Below are 17748 nucleotides of genomic sequence, written 5' to 3'. Positions count from 1 at the left end.
TATATATATACATAAATCAGCCGATTAATCGGTATTATTGGTCCTCCAATAATCGGTATCGGCGTTGAAAAAACATAGTCGGTTGACCTCTAGTATGTACGTACAGTCACTGTGGGGACCACGTCATCGATGCACCTATTGATGAAGCCAGTGACTGATGTGGTGTACTACTCAATGCCATCGGAGGAATCCCAGAACATATTAAAGTCTGCTAGCAAAACAGTCCTGTAGTTTAGCATCTGCTTCATCTGACCACTTTTTTATAGACCGAGGCACTGGTGCTCCCTGCTTTAATGTTTTGCTTGTAAGCAGGAGTCAGGAAGATAGAATTATGGTCAGATTTGCCAAATGGAGGGTGAGGGAGAGCTTTGTACTCGTCTCTGTGTGTGGAGTACAGGTGGTCAAGACTTTTTTTCCTTCTGGTTATACATTTAACATGCTGATAGAAATGAGGTAAAACTGATTTAAGTTTCCCTGCATTAATGTCCCCGGCCACAAGGAGCGCCGCATCTGGATATGCATTTTCCTGTTTGCTTATGGAGGTATACAGCTCATTAAGTGCGGTTTTAGTGCCAGCATCGGTCTGTGGTGGTATGTAGACAGCTACAAAAATACAGATTGCAACTCTCTAGGTAGATAGTGTGGTCTACAGCTTTTAATGTCCCATTACATTTACATTACATTTAAGTCATTTGGCAGACGCTCTTATCCAGAGCGACTTACAAATTGGTGAATTCACCTTATGACATCCAGTGGAACAGCCACTTTACAATTGGTAGGATATACGTGTTTTCAGTTTGTCACATTTATTTTCCAGCGATTTGAACGTTGGCTAACAGTACGGATGGCAAAGGCAGATTAGCCACTTGTTGCCTGATCCTCACAAGGCACCCTGATCGCTTTCTGCGAAATCTCAGTTTCTTTCTCCAGCGAATGATGGGGATGAGGGCCTGTTCGCGTGTTTGAAGTATATCCTTCCCGTCCGACTCATTAAATATATTTCTTTTGTCCAATTCGAGGTGAGTAATCGCTGTTCTGATGTCCAGAAGATCTTTTCGGTCATAAGAGACGGTAGCAGCATTATGTACAAAATAAGTTACAAACAATGTGAAAAAACAAACAAAATAGCATGGTTGTTTAAGAGCCAATGAAACAGCAGCCATCCTTTATGGCGCTATCATATTGCTTGATGGTTTTTGTGACTGCACTTAGAAACTTTCAAAGTTCTTGAAATTTTCCGGCTTGACTGACCTTCATGTCTTAAAGTAATGATTGACTTTCATTTATCTTTGCTTATTTGAGCTGTTTTTGCCATAAGATGGACTTAGACCTATTTGGTGAAAGACCATCTTCTGTATACCAACCCTACCTTGTCACAACACAACTGATTGGCTCAAACGCATTAAGAAGGAAAGAAATTCCACAAATGAACTTTTAACAAGGCACACCTGTTAATTGCAATGCATTCCAGGTGACTACCTCATGAAGCTGGTTGAGGGAATGCCAAGAGTGTGCATAGCTGTCATCAAGGCAAAGGGTTCTGAAAATATGAAATATACTTATTCATGTCACTGAGGGAGAGAGGGTAATATAATGTTGACATTATATCATGAATCCTATTGAAATATTGAGTGCTTAGGGTTAGAGGGTCTACACCAGAATGGTGTCATCTGGTCATCTGTAGGAGGAAGGTATATAGTGTGTGCAATTAAGCTTGGAATGTGCTGAACATGGGGAAGCAATCATATGTGGCAGGCATTGGATAAGGTGAGAGAGCCATGGATTAGTGACGAAGGGAGTTCAAATCAAAATCAAATCAAATCAAATTTTATTTGTCACATACACATGGTTAGCAGATGTTAATGCGAGTGTAGCGAAATGCTTGTGCTTCTAGTTCCGACAATGCAGTAATAACCAACAAGTAATCTAACTAACAATTCCAAAACTACTGTCTTATACACAAGTGTATGGGGATAAAGAATATGTACATAAAGATATATGAATGAGTGATGGTACAGAGCAGCATAGGCAAGATACAGTAGATGGTATCGAGTACAGTATATACATATGAGATGAGTATGTAAACAAAGTTGCATAGTTAAAGTGGCTAGTGATACATGTATTACATAAAGATGCAGTGGATGATATAGAGTACAGTATATATATATACATATGAGATGAATAATGTATGGTATGTAAACATTATATTAGGTAGCATTGTTTAAAGTGGCTAGTGATATATTTTACACCATTTCCCATCAATTCCCATTATTAAAGTGGCTGGAGTTGAGTCCGTGTGTTGGCAGCACAAGTTGAGGTCAGGTCAGGTCACATTAAGGGAGAAAGAAAAGTTTATGGCCATATTACTGACTGCCTAGCAGTAAAGATACAACGTTTGTTCGGATGGGTAAGTGGAGACTCAGCCTAGGAGAAAGGTTTAAATATCCGTGTTTGTGTGAAATGTTTTTGTCTGAATGCAGCTGTATTGACCCTCTGGGATGAAGTGTCCGTCAAGTTTTACTCTGAGAATTAGAACCTAACAATAGCTTTGATGTCTTAACTATTATTCTACAATGTAGAAAATAGAACAAATAAAGAAAAACCCTGGAAGGAGTAGGTGTGTCCAAACTTTTGACTGGTACTATATATAGTATATACACATACAGTGCATTTGGAAAGTATTCAGACCCCTTCACTTTTTCCACATTTTGTTGCATTACAGCCTTATTCTAAAATGGATGAAAACATTTTTCCCTTATCAATCTCCACACAATACCCCATAATTGCAAAGCAAAAACTGAATTTTTGAAATTTGTGCAAATGTATAAAAATATTGAAATATTACATTTACATAAGTATTCAGACAGTACTTTGTTGAAGCACCTTTGGCAGAGAATACAGCCCCGAGACTTCTTGGCTATGACGCTACAAGCTTGGCACACCTCTATTTGGGGAGTTCACCCCATTCTTCTCTGCAGATCCTCTCAAACTCTGTCAGGTTGGATGGGGAGTGTTGCTGCACAACTATTTTCAGGTCTCTCCAGAGATGTTCGATCCGGTTCAAGTCTCTGGCTGGGCCACTTAAGGACATTCAGAGACTTGTCCCAAAGCCTCTCCTGCGTTGTCTTGGCTGTGGGCTTAGTTGTCCTGTTGGAAGGTGAGCCTCCAACCCTGTCTTAAGTTCTGAGAGCTCTGGATCAGGTTTTCATCAAGGATCTCTCTGTACTTTGATCCATTCATGTTTCCCTCGATCCTGACTAGTCTCCCAGTCCCTGCTGCTGAAGAACTTCCCCACAGCATGCTGCTGTCACCACCATGCTTCACAGTAGGGGATGGTATTGGTCAGGTGATGAGCGGTGCCTGGTTTCAACCAGATGTGACACTTGGCATTCAGGCCAAACAGTTCAATCTTGCTTTCATCTGACCAGAGAATCTTGCTTTTTGGAAAACTCCAAGCGGCCAACGTGTGCCTTTTACTGAGGAGTGGCTTTCGTTTGGCCATTCTACCATAAAAGCCTGATTGGTGGAGTGCTGCAGAGATGGTTGTCCTTCTGGAAGGTTCTCCCATCTCCAAAGAGGAACTCTGGAGCTCTTTCAGTGACCATCGGGTTCTTGGTCACCTCCCTGACCAAGGCCCTTCTCCCTCTATTGTTCAGTTTGACCAGGTGGCCACCTCTGCCATTTAAGAATGATGGAGACCACTGTGCTCTTGGGGACCTTCAATGCTGCATAGATTTTTTGTTACCCTTCCCCAGATACAGGGGCTCCCGAGTGGCCCAGCGCTCTTAGGCTCTGCATCTGCAAGTGGCATCACTACAGTCCCTGGTTCAAATCCAGGCTGAATCACATCTGGTCATGAGTCCCATAGGGCGGTGCACAATTGGCCCAGCATCGGCCGGGGTAGGCCGTCTCTGTAAATAAGAATTTGTTCTTCATTTATTTGCCTAGTTGCAGTGCCTTGCAAAAGTATTCATCCCACTTGGTGTTTTTCCTATTTTGTTGCACCTGTAATTTACATTTATTTTTATTTGGATTTCATGTAATGGACGTATACAAAATAGTCCAATTGGTGAAGTGAAATATATTTTTTTACTTGTTTCAAAAATGTTTTAAAAAATGTAAAACTGAAAAGTAGTGCGCGCATATGTATTCACCCCCTTTGCTATGAAGCTCCCAAATCAAATTTGGTGCAACCAATTACCTTCAGAAGTCACATAATTAGTTAAATAAAGTCCACGTGTGTGCAGTTTAAGTGGCACATGATCTGTCACATGATCTCAGTATATATACACCTGTTCTGAAAGGCCAAGAGACTGAAACACCACTAAGCAAGTGGCACCATGAAGACCAAGGAGCGCTTCAAACAGGTTAGGGACAAAGTTGTTGAGAAGAACAGATCATGGTTCAGTTATAACAAAAATATCCGTAACTTTGAACATCCCATGGCCAATGTTAGCTCGGGGATTTGATCTTGCAACCTTTTGGTTACAAGTACAATGCTCTAACCACTATGTACCAAAAATATTTTTGCTTTGTCATTATGGGGTATTGTGTGTAGATTGAGGAAAACATTTAATTTAATCCATTTTAGAATAAGGCAGCAACGTAACAACATGTGGAAGGGGTCTGAGTGTACAAAACATTATGAACACCTGCTCTTTCCATGACAGATGGACCAGGTGAACCTTTGATCCCTTATTGATGTCACCTGTTAAATCCACTTCAATCAGTGCAGATGAAGGGGAGGAGACGGGTTAAAGAAGGATTTTAATCCATCTAGGTGTTTTTGTAGGTTTTTTACATTTTCATTTTCGTTATTCATCCATAACCATCTGTTACGTGGTTATACGGTCATTTTACCAGCACTCGATTGACTCCAAAGTTAATGTATTCCCAAACTAGACCGTGTTGTTAATTCATTCTGGTTCATAATAATGGTGTCAATATGCATTTGCATGTCAACACATCTTCAAAGGTCAGCTGTATACTGACAGCTACAGTATAGATTAAGTGATTTATGAACAGATTAATCGTTGTTGTCGTCTTGCATATGGTAATACGGCATTAGCACACAACAAGGATGGGTTTCCTCCAATGTCACATAGCATGCCAGACTGAGGATTAAGGTTGTGACAAGTTTTGAATACCTATACATCATAGATGGCCTAACCTGCTTTTGAGGATCACTCATCATGCTGCATACCTGTATGCTCTGATCCAATTCTTATTGTAGAAAGAGAAGAACGCAGGAGAGCTACAGAGTACATTCAGAAATATTAAAAAGCGAAAACCAGTGCCAGCTAGCACATTAAAAGCTTAGTGAAACACATCGCTCCCTGGTCTTCTCTCTGCTCTCACATAGAATAACCTCAACTACTGACCAATGCACTGCAACCTTCTCCTGCATCCCTCTCATGTTCATGTTTCTCATCCATATGTAATGCAATTAGACCATTAGGTAAATAATGAAGAGCATGTAATCAAATCTATGAAGGAGCTGGGTGATAATGTATTATTTGGAGAGAGAGAGAGAGAGACACTCACTCCATTCTTTAACACATACAGTAAGTAGTGATATTATATTCTCCATAGTCAGTGAACCTGTCACGCCCTGACCTGAGTATTCTTTGTTTTCTTTATATATTTGGTTAGGTCAGGGTGTGACGAGGGTGGTATGTGTGTTTTCACTGTCTAGGGGTTTTGTAGATTTATGGGGTTGTGTCCATCTAGGTGTTTTTGTAGGTCTATGGTTGCCTAGATTGGTTCTCAATTAGAGGCAGGTTTTTATCGTTGTCTCTGATTGGGAACCATATTTAGGCAGCCATCTTCTTTGGGTATTTCGTGGGTTATTGTCTATGTTATGATGCATGTAAGCACAGTGTTTATATAGCGGTCACGGTCGTCTTATTGGTTTTTGTTTAAGAGTTCTTCATGTTCTTCAGTAAATAAAGAAGAATGTATTCACACCACACTGCACTTTGGTCCCCTCCATATGACGACCGTGACAGAACCTCAGCCCTGATGAGCCTCGGTCCTGAATGACTCCATGGTATCCTGCCATGCCATCACAGGGATGTCTGTCTGACACTTGTTCCACAGTCTCCAGGACAATGTCAATGCTAGTAGAGTTACTATGAGCCAGCCTATAAATACTACCTAGACATAACTAGTATTGTATAATCCTTTAGCATCAACATTCTCCACTATATATGATCAAATATTATCTGTAGTTTTACACTGTAGCTATTATGCCATGAAAATACTCTGTCCCAAATGACACAATATTCCTTATATGGTGCACTACATTTGACCAGAGCATTATGGGTCCTGGTCAAAAGTAGTGCACTAAATAGGGAATATGGTGCCATTTTGGGAGGCACACTCAGTCTTTTGACTATTTATCTCCACAGTCTGTCAGTGAGCCACACAGTGGATTCTCTCCTGTTGGTAAAGCCTGAATAGCACAGTGTGGTTTTAATGCCACCTCCTGGCAAGAATGGAGAATGACGACTGTGAGAGAATTCACATTTGGCTCGTCTACAGTGCCTACATATAAAATAGAACAGCATTTTGTTGCATATGCAATGCATACATTTCATGCATTAAAAACAATTAATTGAAATCAAATGCTTGCTGTTATAGTTCTGTAATGTACTACCAGCCATGTATCTTTCCAATGGTTGTTACTGATTGTTAGATGCTTCGGTTGCCACTTTGGCGATGACAGGATTAAATGTTTTTACCAATCAGACATCTCCATGGGTTCCATACAATCAGAGGATTAGCACATTCTCTCCTCTGCTGTCCTTGGGCTGTCTAACAGAGAGGCTGGGACTGAGAGAGAGGATGAGGCTATGTCTAACAGAGAGGCTGGGGCTGAGAGAGAGGATGAGGCTATGTCTAACAGAGAGGCTGGGGCTGAGAGAGAGGATGAGGCTATGTCTAACAGAGAGGCTGGGGCAGAAGCTGGGACTGAGAGAGAGGATGAGGCTATGAGAGAGTCAGCGAGGCTGAGAGAGAGGCAGCCAGGCTGTGAGGCTATGGGGCTGAGAGAGAGGCAGCCAGGCGCACCACCTGAGATGATACGTGTCACACACGGAGGTGATTGAATACATTAGCATGCGGGACTCTGGAGATGACTTCATCCTCATGGCAACAGACAGCTAGCTGGCAGCTGAAGGTTCTACTGGGGGTTTCTCAGGGGCCTAGTCAAGTGTGACGCCACGGACGAGCAGAGCATTCCTTCCCTCTATCCCTCTCTCTCTCATTCTTTCTTCCTCTTTCGCTTTCAATTCGTTCAAGTCTGCCTTTCTCTCACTCTCCGTCCCTCTATACCGCTGTCTTTTTTCAGTCTTCCTTTTTCTACTCTCCACCTGTCTTTCTCTCTTTTTCCCTGAGAGAAGTTTAGAGGGGATGGATGGGAAGAGAAGGGATGTTGCTCATTCATGTTATTCATACGCTTTTCCTCCTGCCTGCCTGGCGCATTACATTGGCCCACAAACCCATTCTGTGACAAGCTAAGCCCTGCCGTTAATGCTGTTGTGACCAGGGGCTGTGTATTCATCTTGGTTGTTGTCACCAGGGGCTGTGTATTCATCTTGGTTGTTGTCACCAGGGGCTGTGTATTCATCTTGGTTGTTGTCACCAGGGGCTGTGTATTCATCTTGGTTGTTGTCACCAGGGGCTGTGGATTCATCTTGGTTGTTGTCACCAGGGGCTGTGTATTCATCTTGGTTGTTGTCACCAGGGGCTGTGTATTCATCTTGGTTGTTGTCACCAGGGGCTGTGTATTCATCTTGGTTGTTGTCACCAGGGGCTGTGGATTCATCTTGGTTGTTGTCACCAGGGGCTGTGTATTCATCTTGGTTGTTGTCACCAGGGGCTGTGGATTCATCTTGGTTGTTGTCACCAGGGGCTGTGTATTCATCTTGGTTGTTGTCACCAGGGGCTGTGTATTCATCTTGGTTGTTGTCACCAGGGGCTGTGTATTCATCTTGGTTGTTGTCACCAGGGGCTGTGTATTCATCTTGGTTGTTGTCACCAGGGGCTGTGGATTCATCTTGGTTGTTGTCACCAGGGGCTGTGTATTCATCTTGGTTGAAAGCTTTACTGGTGGAGAGGGAGGATGAAAAGGAAATGCACATAATGTCCCTGTCCTGGGAAGTTGTGTTCTAGTCTCAGTGTCTGTAATGTGCATATCTCACTGGCTAATATGGCCCGCTTACGACTAGCCTACTGCACACAGTCAAGACATTAATGCAATATATTTTTTATGTTGGAAAAGGGAGAGGGGTAAAGAGGAAGATTGAGCAGGAGGGAGAGTATTTGTTAGTGACTGAGCAAGGTCCTGGCTATGCCCACTATACTAGTATCGCCATCCAGGCCCTGGTAATAGGATGGTACTGATACTACACCCTGTGTGCCAGCCTGCCAGCTCTGCCTTTAAAACCAAGACCCTGCCTGAGACCCTGCCTCAGACCCTGCCTCAGACCCTGCAAACATACATACTGGGGCTCTATCCACATCTATCCACATCTTTCATCACTGTCACATAACGAGCAGGAGGCCTGCCATGGAGAATGAGAGAAATATAATCATGTTGAATTCTAGGGCCATGAATTACCCAACACTGAACAATGAGTGAAGCTTTACTGCATCCATATACTGTACACCAGGGGGTGAACACTGCATGTACAGAGCTGAGGTGGTAATTAATGAAGTCAATGTCTTTCTTCACCAGCAGATGGCAGTAGTCACACACCACACAGCGAGCCTCTCCACTCATCCCCTCTTTGACTAAGTACCTCTAGCTGATCAAGGGCAATGGTACTAATGGGAAATCTTCCCCATCAACCCATTGTTTGTGTGTATAAACTGATGTGTGTACTGTGTATACCCTCAATTCACCCTAAAGTTGGTTGTTTTAACTCAAGGAATGAAATATTAAATAACAATAATAATAATAATAACAAGAATAACACCAGAGTTGCTGCTGTAGGTTGACTCTCTTTCTCTTTCTATCTCAGGGCTTTGTGAAAAAACTAGATGAGTTTATCTGCTGGCTGAGGGAAGCCCTGGAGACCACAGAGAACTGGACGCCACCCAAAGCTGAAATGGACAGCCTCAAGCTCTACCTGGAGACACACCTGGTGACACACACACACACTGTCACACACACGGTCTCTCTCCCTCTCTCATGCAACAACGTGCACAGTTCATAACTGCATATGAATACAAACAAAGAGATGTGCTGCTTCTTGACAAGTCCTCACACTCTCAACAGCAAACATATGTGCAAGTGCACACACACACATACACACATGCGCAAACAGACAGACACACACACACACACACACACACACATACACACACACACACACACTTTGCGTACATCCAGAGAGACCAGCCAATATGCCTCTGCATAGCTCCCTGCTGAGTGCATCTCTGCATAATTCTATACGTATATAAACATGTGTATACTCTGTTCTTCATGCCAACAACACTAACACCCAGTACACATGCATTTGTATTTTATCCCTAATCTTGTACACAACTCTCTGTGTATATATACTGTATATCTCTATCAGTATCAGAGGTTTGTTGTGGAACAGGCAGCCAAGTTTGTCATCTTGATGGAAGGAAGATGTAGTAATGTTTTATTGGGAAGGGCTTCACATGTTAGTATTGATTGAGACGGGCCCTGCTAGGCACACTTGTTTTCCTCAGTCACCCCCTGCTCCAGGGGAGGGGAGTGGAGGGGAGCTGCTCCCAATTCGATATTGGGTCTTGGGCTGCAGCTGGCACGTAGCATTGGGGGTGGAGGGAGGTTGAATGAGTCTAGCTTAGCGAGGCGGCGAGCTGCGCTTCTTTCCGGTGCCCCTGTGAGAGCGGTAACGAGATGTCTGTGAGCCCGGCCGAGCAGGCGCCTCTTTATAAGGCATTGAGAGATGGCGCGAAATGAAACGGCTATTGATTGAGCTTGATGGCCGATCCAGCTCTTTAAATCACATTAACGAGACCACTCTGCAATGGTGGCAAATGAACAGTCAGGACAAGAGGCCCATAGTTAGAGAGAGAGAGGGGTGGGTGGAAGGGCACTAGCCAGTGGGTGTCAAACCCCTTAATACACAGACAGAATACACAGGAAGTTAGATACAGCCCCCTTCTCTCTCTCGCTTTCTCCCTTTCTCTAAAGCACCACTTTTGTAAAAAGTGCTATTGGATAATCATTATTACAAAGGTCCTACTGATTAAATTAAATTCAATTGCAGCTGGCTGCTTTGAAATTGGTATTTCAATGTCAGATCTCAATGTCATCCCATTTAGTTATACGATACGCTACTCAGAAATATGGTAATGCCAACACAAAAAAGAATCTGATCTAATAGAATTGGAGATAAAAATGCCTTGCAGGTCACTTTTTAGTCTGTTATCATTATGACAGTAGCCAGGTATCTCCCCCTCTGGCTTGAGTGAGCCAATACATTTCCTACCTCAGCCTTCCTACCTCCCAGCTCACCTCTTTAACCTCTTTAATGTCGTGTGTTTGTGTGGGAACCCCCTCCCCGTGGGTTGTCCTTCCCCCTGTTTCAGTGAGATGACGTCCCTGCCCTGTCTGTCTGTATGTGTGATGTGGGGATGACAGAGCCTGAGCCTGAGAGGAGCGAGGGGCTACAAATCCAGGAACTGCATACTGTAGCACAGTGGTCGGCCCGCGAGGGATTTCTTTTGGCCGTTTTAGCAATGTTTTTAAAAAGACTCAAATCATTTAAGCATAAAATAAATGTAATTTAGGAAATCTGTTCCCAAGTATTCCCACGGAAAAAAAGAGACGTCTTCGTGTATCAATGTAATGAAGGTATGAAATTCTAGTTATTTTCAAATACAATCTATTTTTGAGCTTAGTTGTGGTCAGTTTGAAGTATACAAACTATTATATTTATTTTCCGGCTCCCCAAAAAACAACCCGTGAATTAATCTACTCGCCTATCCCTGCTGTTGTACATCTAGAGGTGTCAAATTGGTGACAACTTTTGTTATTTTATAATAGCCTTTATTTTGACCGGGAGTCGTGCTGAGACCAAGGTCTCTTTTACAGATGAACCCTATATCAAACATCAATATACACTATACACATCAATACACGAAAAGCGAAACACAATCCTATAAAACAAACACCAACTCCAATTTTAGAGAGTTTTGGAGATTATTCCACAAGTAAGGTGCAAAAAAACTAAAATCAAATTGACCTAATTCAGCATTTCTCAAATGCCACATTTCAAAGTGTGTAAGGTTAAGTTTAGCCATTAACTCCAGATTAAGGTTAGGGTTGAGTTTAGGCATTGAGTCCAAAATATTAAGGTTAGCCATTAACTCTGAATGGTTTGGGATAGGCTTAGTTTCAAAAGTAGTGCACTATATAGGGGATAGGGCAAACTAACAAGGAATAGGGGACCATTTCAGACGGAGCCATGCTATGAGTGTGAACAACTCCATTTTGGCTGTTCCTGGATCAGCGTTAGAGTGAGTCACCGAGGGCATCTTCCAGTTACTTAGTGAGCTAGGTGTCCCATTCCCCTTCATCCATTCTGCCGGGCCTCGTTCAGTACTCCTCTACTTGCTCTCGGCGGCAGGCCATCAGAAGCATTTAGCCAATGCTGTGTTGTCACGGCACACCTTCAGCACGCTGGTCAGATCAGACCGGGTCCTAATCGCCAGCAACAGGCCGGCCCAAGATCTAAGGAGATGACAATCTAAGGTTAAGATGACTCCAAGCACCTCACTGCATCACTCCCCTGGGATTCCTCAGCCCCCCCTCTTTTTTCACCCTCCACCCCCCAACACTCATAACATCTTCAACAGCATATCCCATCCCCCTCCTCCAGGTCCCCGTTTTCTCACTCTTTTATATATACAGTGCATTCGGGAAAGTATTTAGACCCCTTGACTTTTTCTTCATCAATCTACACACAATACCCCATACCCCATAATGGCAAAGCCAAAACAGGTTTTCAGAAATGTTTGCAAATGTTTAAAAAATAAAATAAAATAAAAAATGATATCACATTTACATAAGTATCATATCCTTTACTTAGCACTTTGTTGACGCACCTTTGGCTACGATTACAGCCTCACGTCTTCTTGGGTATGACGTTACAAGCGTGGCACACCTGTATTTGGGTAGTTCTCCCATTCTTCTCTGCAAATCCTCCCAAGCTCGGTCAGGTTGGATGGGGAGCGTTGCTGCACAGCTATTTTCAGGTCTCTACCAGGAATCGGATTCAAGTCTGGGCTCTGGCTGGGCCACTCAAGAACATTCAGAGACATATTTCAAAGCCTCTCACTTTGTTGTCTTGGCTGCGTGCTTAAGGACAAATTTCCACCGGTATAATGTCCATTGCTTGTTTCTTGGCCCAAGCTAGTCTCTTCTTATTATTGGTGTCCTTTAGTAGTGGTTTCTTTGCAGCAATTCGACCATGAAGGCCTAATTTACTCAGTCGCCTCTGAACAGTTGTGGAGATGTGTCTGTTACTTGAACATTTATTTGGGCGGCATTCTGAGGTGCTGTTAACTCTAATGAACTTATCCTCTGCAGCAGAGGTAACTCTGGGTCTTCCCTTCCTGTGGCAGTCCTCACGAGAGCCAGTTTCATCATAGCGCTTGATGGTTTCTGTGACTGCACTTGAAGAAACTTTCAAAATTCTTGAAATTTCCCATATTGACTGACCTTCATGTCTTAAAGTAATGATGGACTGTCGTTTCTTTTTACATATTTGAGCTGTTCTTGCCATAGTATGGACTTGGTATTTTACCAAATAGGGCTATATTCTGTATACCACCCCTACCTTGTCACAACACTGATTGGCTCAAACGCATTAAGAAGAAATTCCAAAACTTAACTTTTAACAAGGCACACCTGTTAATTGAAAGTAATTCCAGGTGATTACCTAATGAAGCTGGTTGAGAGATACTTTGAAGAATCTCAAATATAAAATATATTTTGATTTGTTTAATACTTTTTTTTGGTTGGTTACTACATGATTCCACATGTTATTTCATAGTTTTTACGTCTTCACTATTCTACAATGTAGAAAATAGTAAAAATAAAGAAAAAACCCTGGAATGCGTAGTAGGTGTGTCCAAACTTTTGACTGGTACTGTATATACAGTATATATATTCTCTCTCTCTGAATGTGAATCATCCCTTTAAATAAAACAACTCAGTAGCCTATGTTGGATTTCTGTATGTTGGATTTCTGTATGTTGGATTTCTGTATGTTGGATAGTTTTTTACAGATACAGATCTTTTCTGTCCCAATATTTCAGGTTAGATGGTAAAGATACTGTAGAGGGAAGTGGAGAGGGATGTGATGTAATAAGTAGAGTGTAGCACAGCTTGAGGGATTATGAAGGGTGCTTGGAGGTTGTGTTACAGATGTTTGTATGATGTGGGGACTGGGACTTTTTTTTTGGTGTGATATTCAGAGAGAGAGAGACTCAACCAAATCATAAGAAAATATCATTACTTGACACATTGGAAAGAATCATCAAAAAATAGAGCAAACTAGAATGCTATTTGGCCCTAAACAGAGAGTACACAGTGGCAGAATACCTGACCACTGTGACAGAACCAATATGAAGGAAAGCTTTGACTATGTACAGAGTCAGTGAGCATAGCCTTGCTATTGAGTAAGGTCGACGTAGGCAGACCTGGCTCTCGAGAAGACAGGCTACGTGCACACTGCCCACAAAATTAGGTGGAAACTGAGCTGCACTTCCTAACCAAATGTATGACCATATTAGAAACACATATATCCCTCAGATTACACAGACCCACAATGATTTAGGAAAAAAACGAATCCAATTTTGATAAACTCCCATATCTATTGGGTGAAATACCAGTGTGCCATTACCGCAGCCATATTTGTGACCTGTTGCCATAAGAAAAGGGCAACCAGTGAAGAACAAACACCATTGTAAATACAACCCATATTTATGTTTATTTATTTTCCCAGAGCTTCAAGTTGAACGTGGACAGTCACTGCTCCCTGAAAGACTGTGTTAATGTTTTGTGTCTGTGTTGCAGAGTTTCAAGTTGAACGTGGACAGTCACTGCTCCCTGAAAGACTGTGTTAATGTTTTGTGTCTGTGTTGCAGAGTTTCAAGTTGAACGTGGACAGTCACTGCTCCCTGAAAGACTGTGTTAATGTTTTGTGTCTGTGTTGCAGAGCTTCAAGTTGAACGTGGACAGTCACTGCTCCCTGAAAGACTGTGTTAATGTTTTGTGTCTGTGTTGCAGAGTTTCAAGTTGAACGTGGACAGTCACTGCTCCCTGAAAGACTGTGTTAATGTTTTGTGTCTGTGTTGCAGAGCTTCAAGTTGAACGTGGACAGTCACTGCTCCCTGAAAGACTGTGTTAATGTTTTGTGTCTGTGTTGCAGAGTTTCAAGTTGAACGTGGACAGTCACTGCTCCCTGAAAGACTGTGTAGTGGAGGAAGGCAGGCAGCTGCTGGAAATCATCCTCTCCCACAGTACGGCTCTCACTGCTCGCAACCCTGTCATTTATTATTAATGTTTATATTAACATACTGACCTTCAGAATGTATACATCTTAAAGTAACCGCTTCTCAAGCAAGGGGAAGGGGGGAAAGAAACAGCTTTTTTCAACATACATTACCAATGGTATTCTATCTGCAATGGATTGTGAGTTCGGACCGGCTGGGAGTGATTGGTGCTTGTGACTGGGTCGAGAAAAGATAGAGGAGAGGTGTAAAGAGGAGAGGGAGCGCAGCGCTGTGTATTTGAAGCGAGCGAGTAGGAGAGAGAAAAAGCGAGGGAGGGAGGCGCTGTATATAATATTAATTTTGTGGGCGCTTATATTTGATTTGTCCTACTTTACACATGTACAAGTTTGTATAATACACGTGTGAATTGGAAATGTGGTTTATTTTCATATTCCAACTCCCCGAGACACCCTCGGAGAGTGGGGTCACGGCCAGGGTCATGACGAGGGAGTAAGAGCGATAGAAAAAGAGAGGGACCGATTGAGGGAGGTGCTGTGTTTATGAAGATAGGTGGAATTAGAAACAGCAGTGCCTGAGTTAGAGGCCATCTTCCAGACGTTTTCTCCCCTCTGCTGGGCCGATTATTCACCTAAAGCTTCCAGCCAGCCAGCCAGTCAGCCAGCCAGCTAGCAAATCTATCCCCTTACTTCCTGCACTGCAGACACTAATACCTGGTTTCCTAGCAACTCTGCCGATCACTCATGGTCATTCCACAGGTATGAGCGGTGTGTGACATTGTATAGCAGCCAGTCACTAGATAGATAGTGTGTGTGCGTGCGTGCATTACAGGGTCACATTCTGCCTTGGCCCATTCATCTTGATTTGATCACTTTGTTCAAACAAGCTTTGTGTGAATCATGGCTGCTGGGACAGTGTCCTGGGACAGTGTCCTGCTGGTAGAGAGACAGACAGGGCTGGAGTAACAGTGATGGTTCTGCAGATGGACGCAGTGTGTTGTGGGAGGGATTTAACTCTAAACCAGCTACTCATCACATGCAGCACACATACTGGTGTGTTCATACACTGTACATTAGTTGGCATACTGTATGACAGATCACATATGCATCTGTGTTCAGGTCAGAGAGAGCAAAGTGGACCACTGAAGAATTCGTGATCATATCAAATAAAGAGCAATTACTTCACTCACATTTAAAAGACTAGTAAACATGGTACAGGTATATAATAATAATAATGATAATGATTCATGATAAAAGAGTTTAGCATAATAAAATGATAAATACCAGTACATCAGTGAATGATGGATTATAGTAAGTAAGTTCAAAGGTAGTGGCTAATCCACAGACTCTTTCTCTCTCATTATAGGCCTGAGGGACATGCTCCAGATGGTCGTACACCAGTGGCAGCAACTCCAGAGGCAGATCCGCCGCCAGCACAGCTGGATGTTGCGGACTCTGGACGCCATCAAAGCCCACATTGTGGCTACTGAGGCCGAGGCCTCTCAGGAGGCAGAGACCACGGGCCCGCTGGCCAGCCCAAAGGTAAACTAGCCACACAGACTACATTTCCTTATATCCCCCATATCCCACCGTCCGCCCGCCCGTGTCTGTCCTCCTGCCGGCCCGCGTGCCTGTCCTCCTGTCACTGACTGAAGTCCACCCCCTCTCCTCTCCGTCTCCTTTCCTCTCCCTCTCGCCCGGGGCTATCCAGTGCACGCTCAGCAAAATAAACAAACAGAAGGGGAGATGGGAAGGGGTTGGTGCTATTAGCATAAGAAACAGCTAAAGTAAAGCTTCCCAGTTAGAAGTTACTGGGGGTGAAGGGGGACACACGTAGATGTGCATGATGTGAATATTACATATTTCATAAATAAAGCAATGGTGGTGGCTGCATGAATCATTTGTGAAGTCAAAATGCAGCAAACACACACAGGAACAATAGACAAAACTCACACATATATTTGTAGCTCAAAATGTGTGAAACCTACTTTGTTCTTTGCATTTAATGTGTAATTACCAGCATTGTCATTCTAGGTTACGATTGCTCATTTTTTAATTGCCAATTGTGATTTAGTAATTTATATTCCGATCTGACTTCAGTGGATGGAGGCATCCTTTCCACTTACCCAGAGAGACGCAGGCAGAGAGAGACAAAAGTTATTTGTGTTTGTGCATCAAAAGGATATGAGCAGCCGTGTCAGAGCATCAGCACAGCTCGGCAGGATTTCCCAGGGGGCCGTGCAATGTGGAGGCACAATCTTCACAGCACCGCACCTCGCCCTTCCTTCTTCTGACCATAATCTCTTCTGTTTCATCTGAACAAAATTAGAAACTCAATCCTTTTTCCTTTCCTCTCCTCTCCTCGCATCCCTCTTTTCACGTTGTAGTCAACAACATAGATAATCCTGCTGCTTTTAAATTGTTTTGTTGCAATTAGAAATCACCACAATCAGTGTGATCAGTCAGCTCTGACATCCATTAGCTGCTTGGTTGCAGCAAATTAACACAGAGACGAGCCAGTGATTCATTATCTCATAGCTGTTAATGAAGATCAGATGCATTGCCTAATTAGAGGGTGGCCGTTGTGGTGGGGGTAAGGTCAGGGAAGGAGCTACAAATCTCCTCTCAGCACTGAGTATTTAGACCCGTCCTGACTCTCTGACGCGGGAGCACGGGGTTGGGTAAATTTGATAGGACGATGTTGACAGGGGAAAGATGAGAGCTGTCATCATCTGATCTGAGGGATGGATTACGGAGTTGATGTCATCCAAACCATGGTATGATAAGTCACAGGTCTGGTCCAGGTTGTGTTTGTTGTTCATCCATCAGGCGCTATGACGAGTCATTGTCAATGTAGGAGGTTCGTCCAAGGTTATTTTATGTGTGTGTGCTGCAGAGATGTTGGCTTGTTATAACGGTGAGCTTGTGTACCTAATATAGCCCATATACTTTATACTTTACAGCTTATACTTTACAGCTTTATATGTTGGGAATTCATTGTTAAAACCAATATCAAATTGTTATGATTTAGAACAATGACAATATTTATTTCCAGTGTCCCATAAAAGTTTTATGTGTCTAAAACAACAGGTGTTCGTTCTTTGAGGTCATTCATTTACAGTGTGTAAACATTATAGATGGAAGAGCAATGCAACATGTCACGAGACACAAACGTTGCCTCCATTAAGGTGTGTATAAAGCAAGGCGCATCTCTCCTGGCGCCCAT

The 17748-nt window shown here is 43.0% G+C and overlaps 1 protein-coding gene across 1 annotated transcript in view; it reads left to right on the top strand.

Moving 5' to 3' along the window:
* Positions 1-17748, top strand: part of LOC135525661 (A-kinase anchor protein 6-like) — a 277280-nt gene that overhangs the window by 77679 nt on the left and 181853 nt on the right. The window contains 3 exon segments of the mRNA XM_064953416.1: positions 9027-9149; positions 14442-14532; positions 15889-16064. Of these exon segments, the coding sequence (XP_064809488.1) occupies positions 9027-9149; positions 14442-14532; positions 15889-16064 (390 nt within the window).

This window comes from Oncorhynchus masou, chromosome 32 (genome assembly GCF_036934945.1).
Source record: "Oncorhynchus masou masou isolate Uvic2021 chromosome 32, UVic_Omas_1.1, whole genome shotgun sequence".
In the NCBI taxonomy this organism is placed as follows: Eukaryota; Metazoa; Chordata; class Actinopteri; order Salmoniformes; family Salmonidae; genus Oncorhynchus; species Oncorhynchus masou.
Note: the sequence above shows the minus strand (reverse complement) of the source record. Positions and strands in the feature narration are given on the sequence as shown.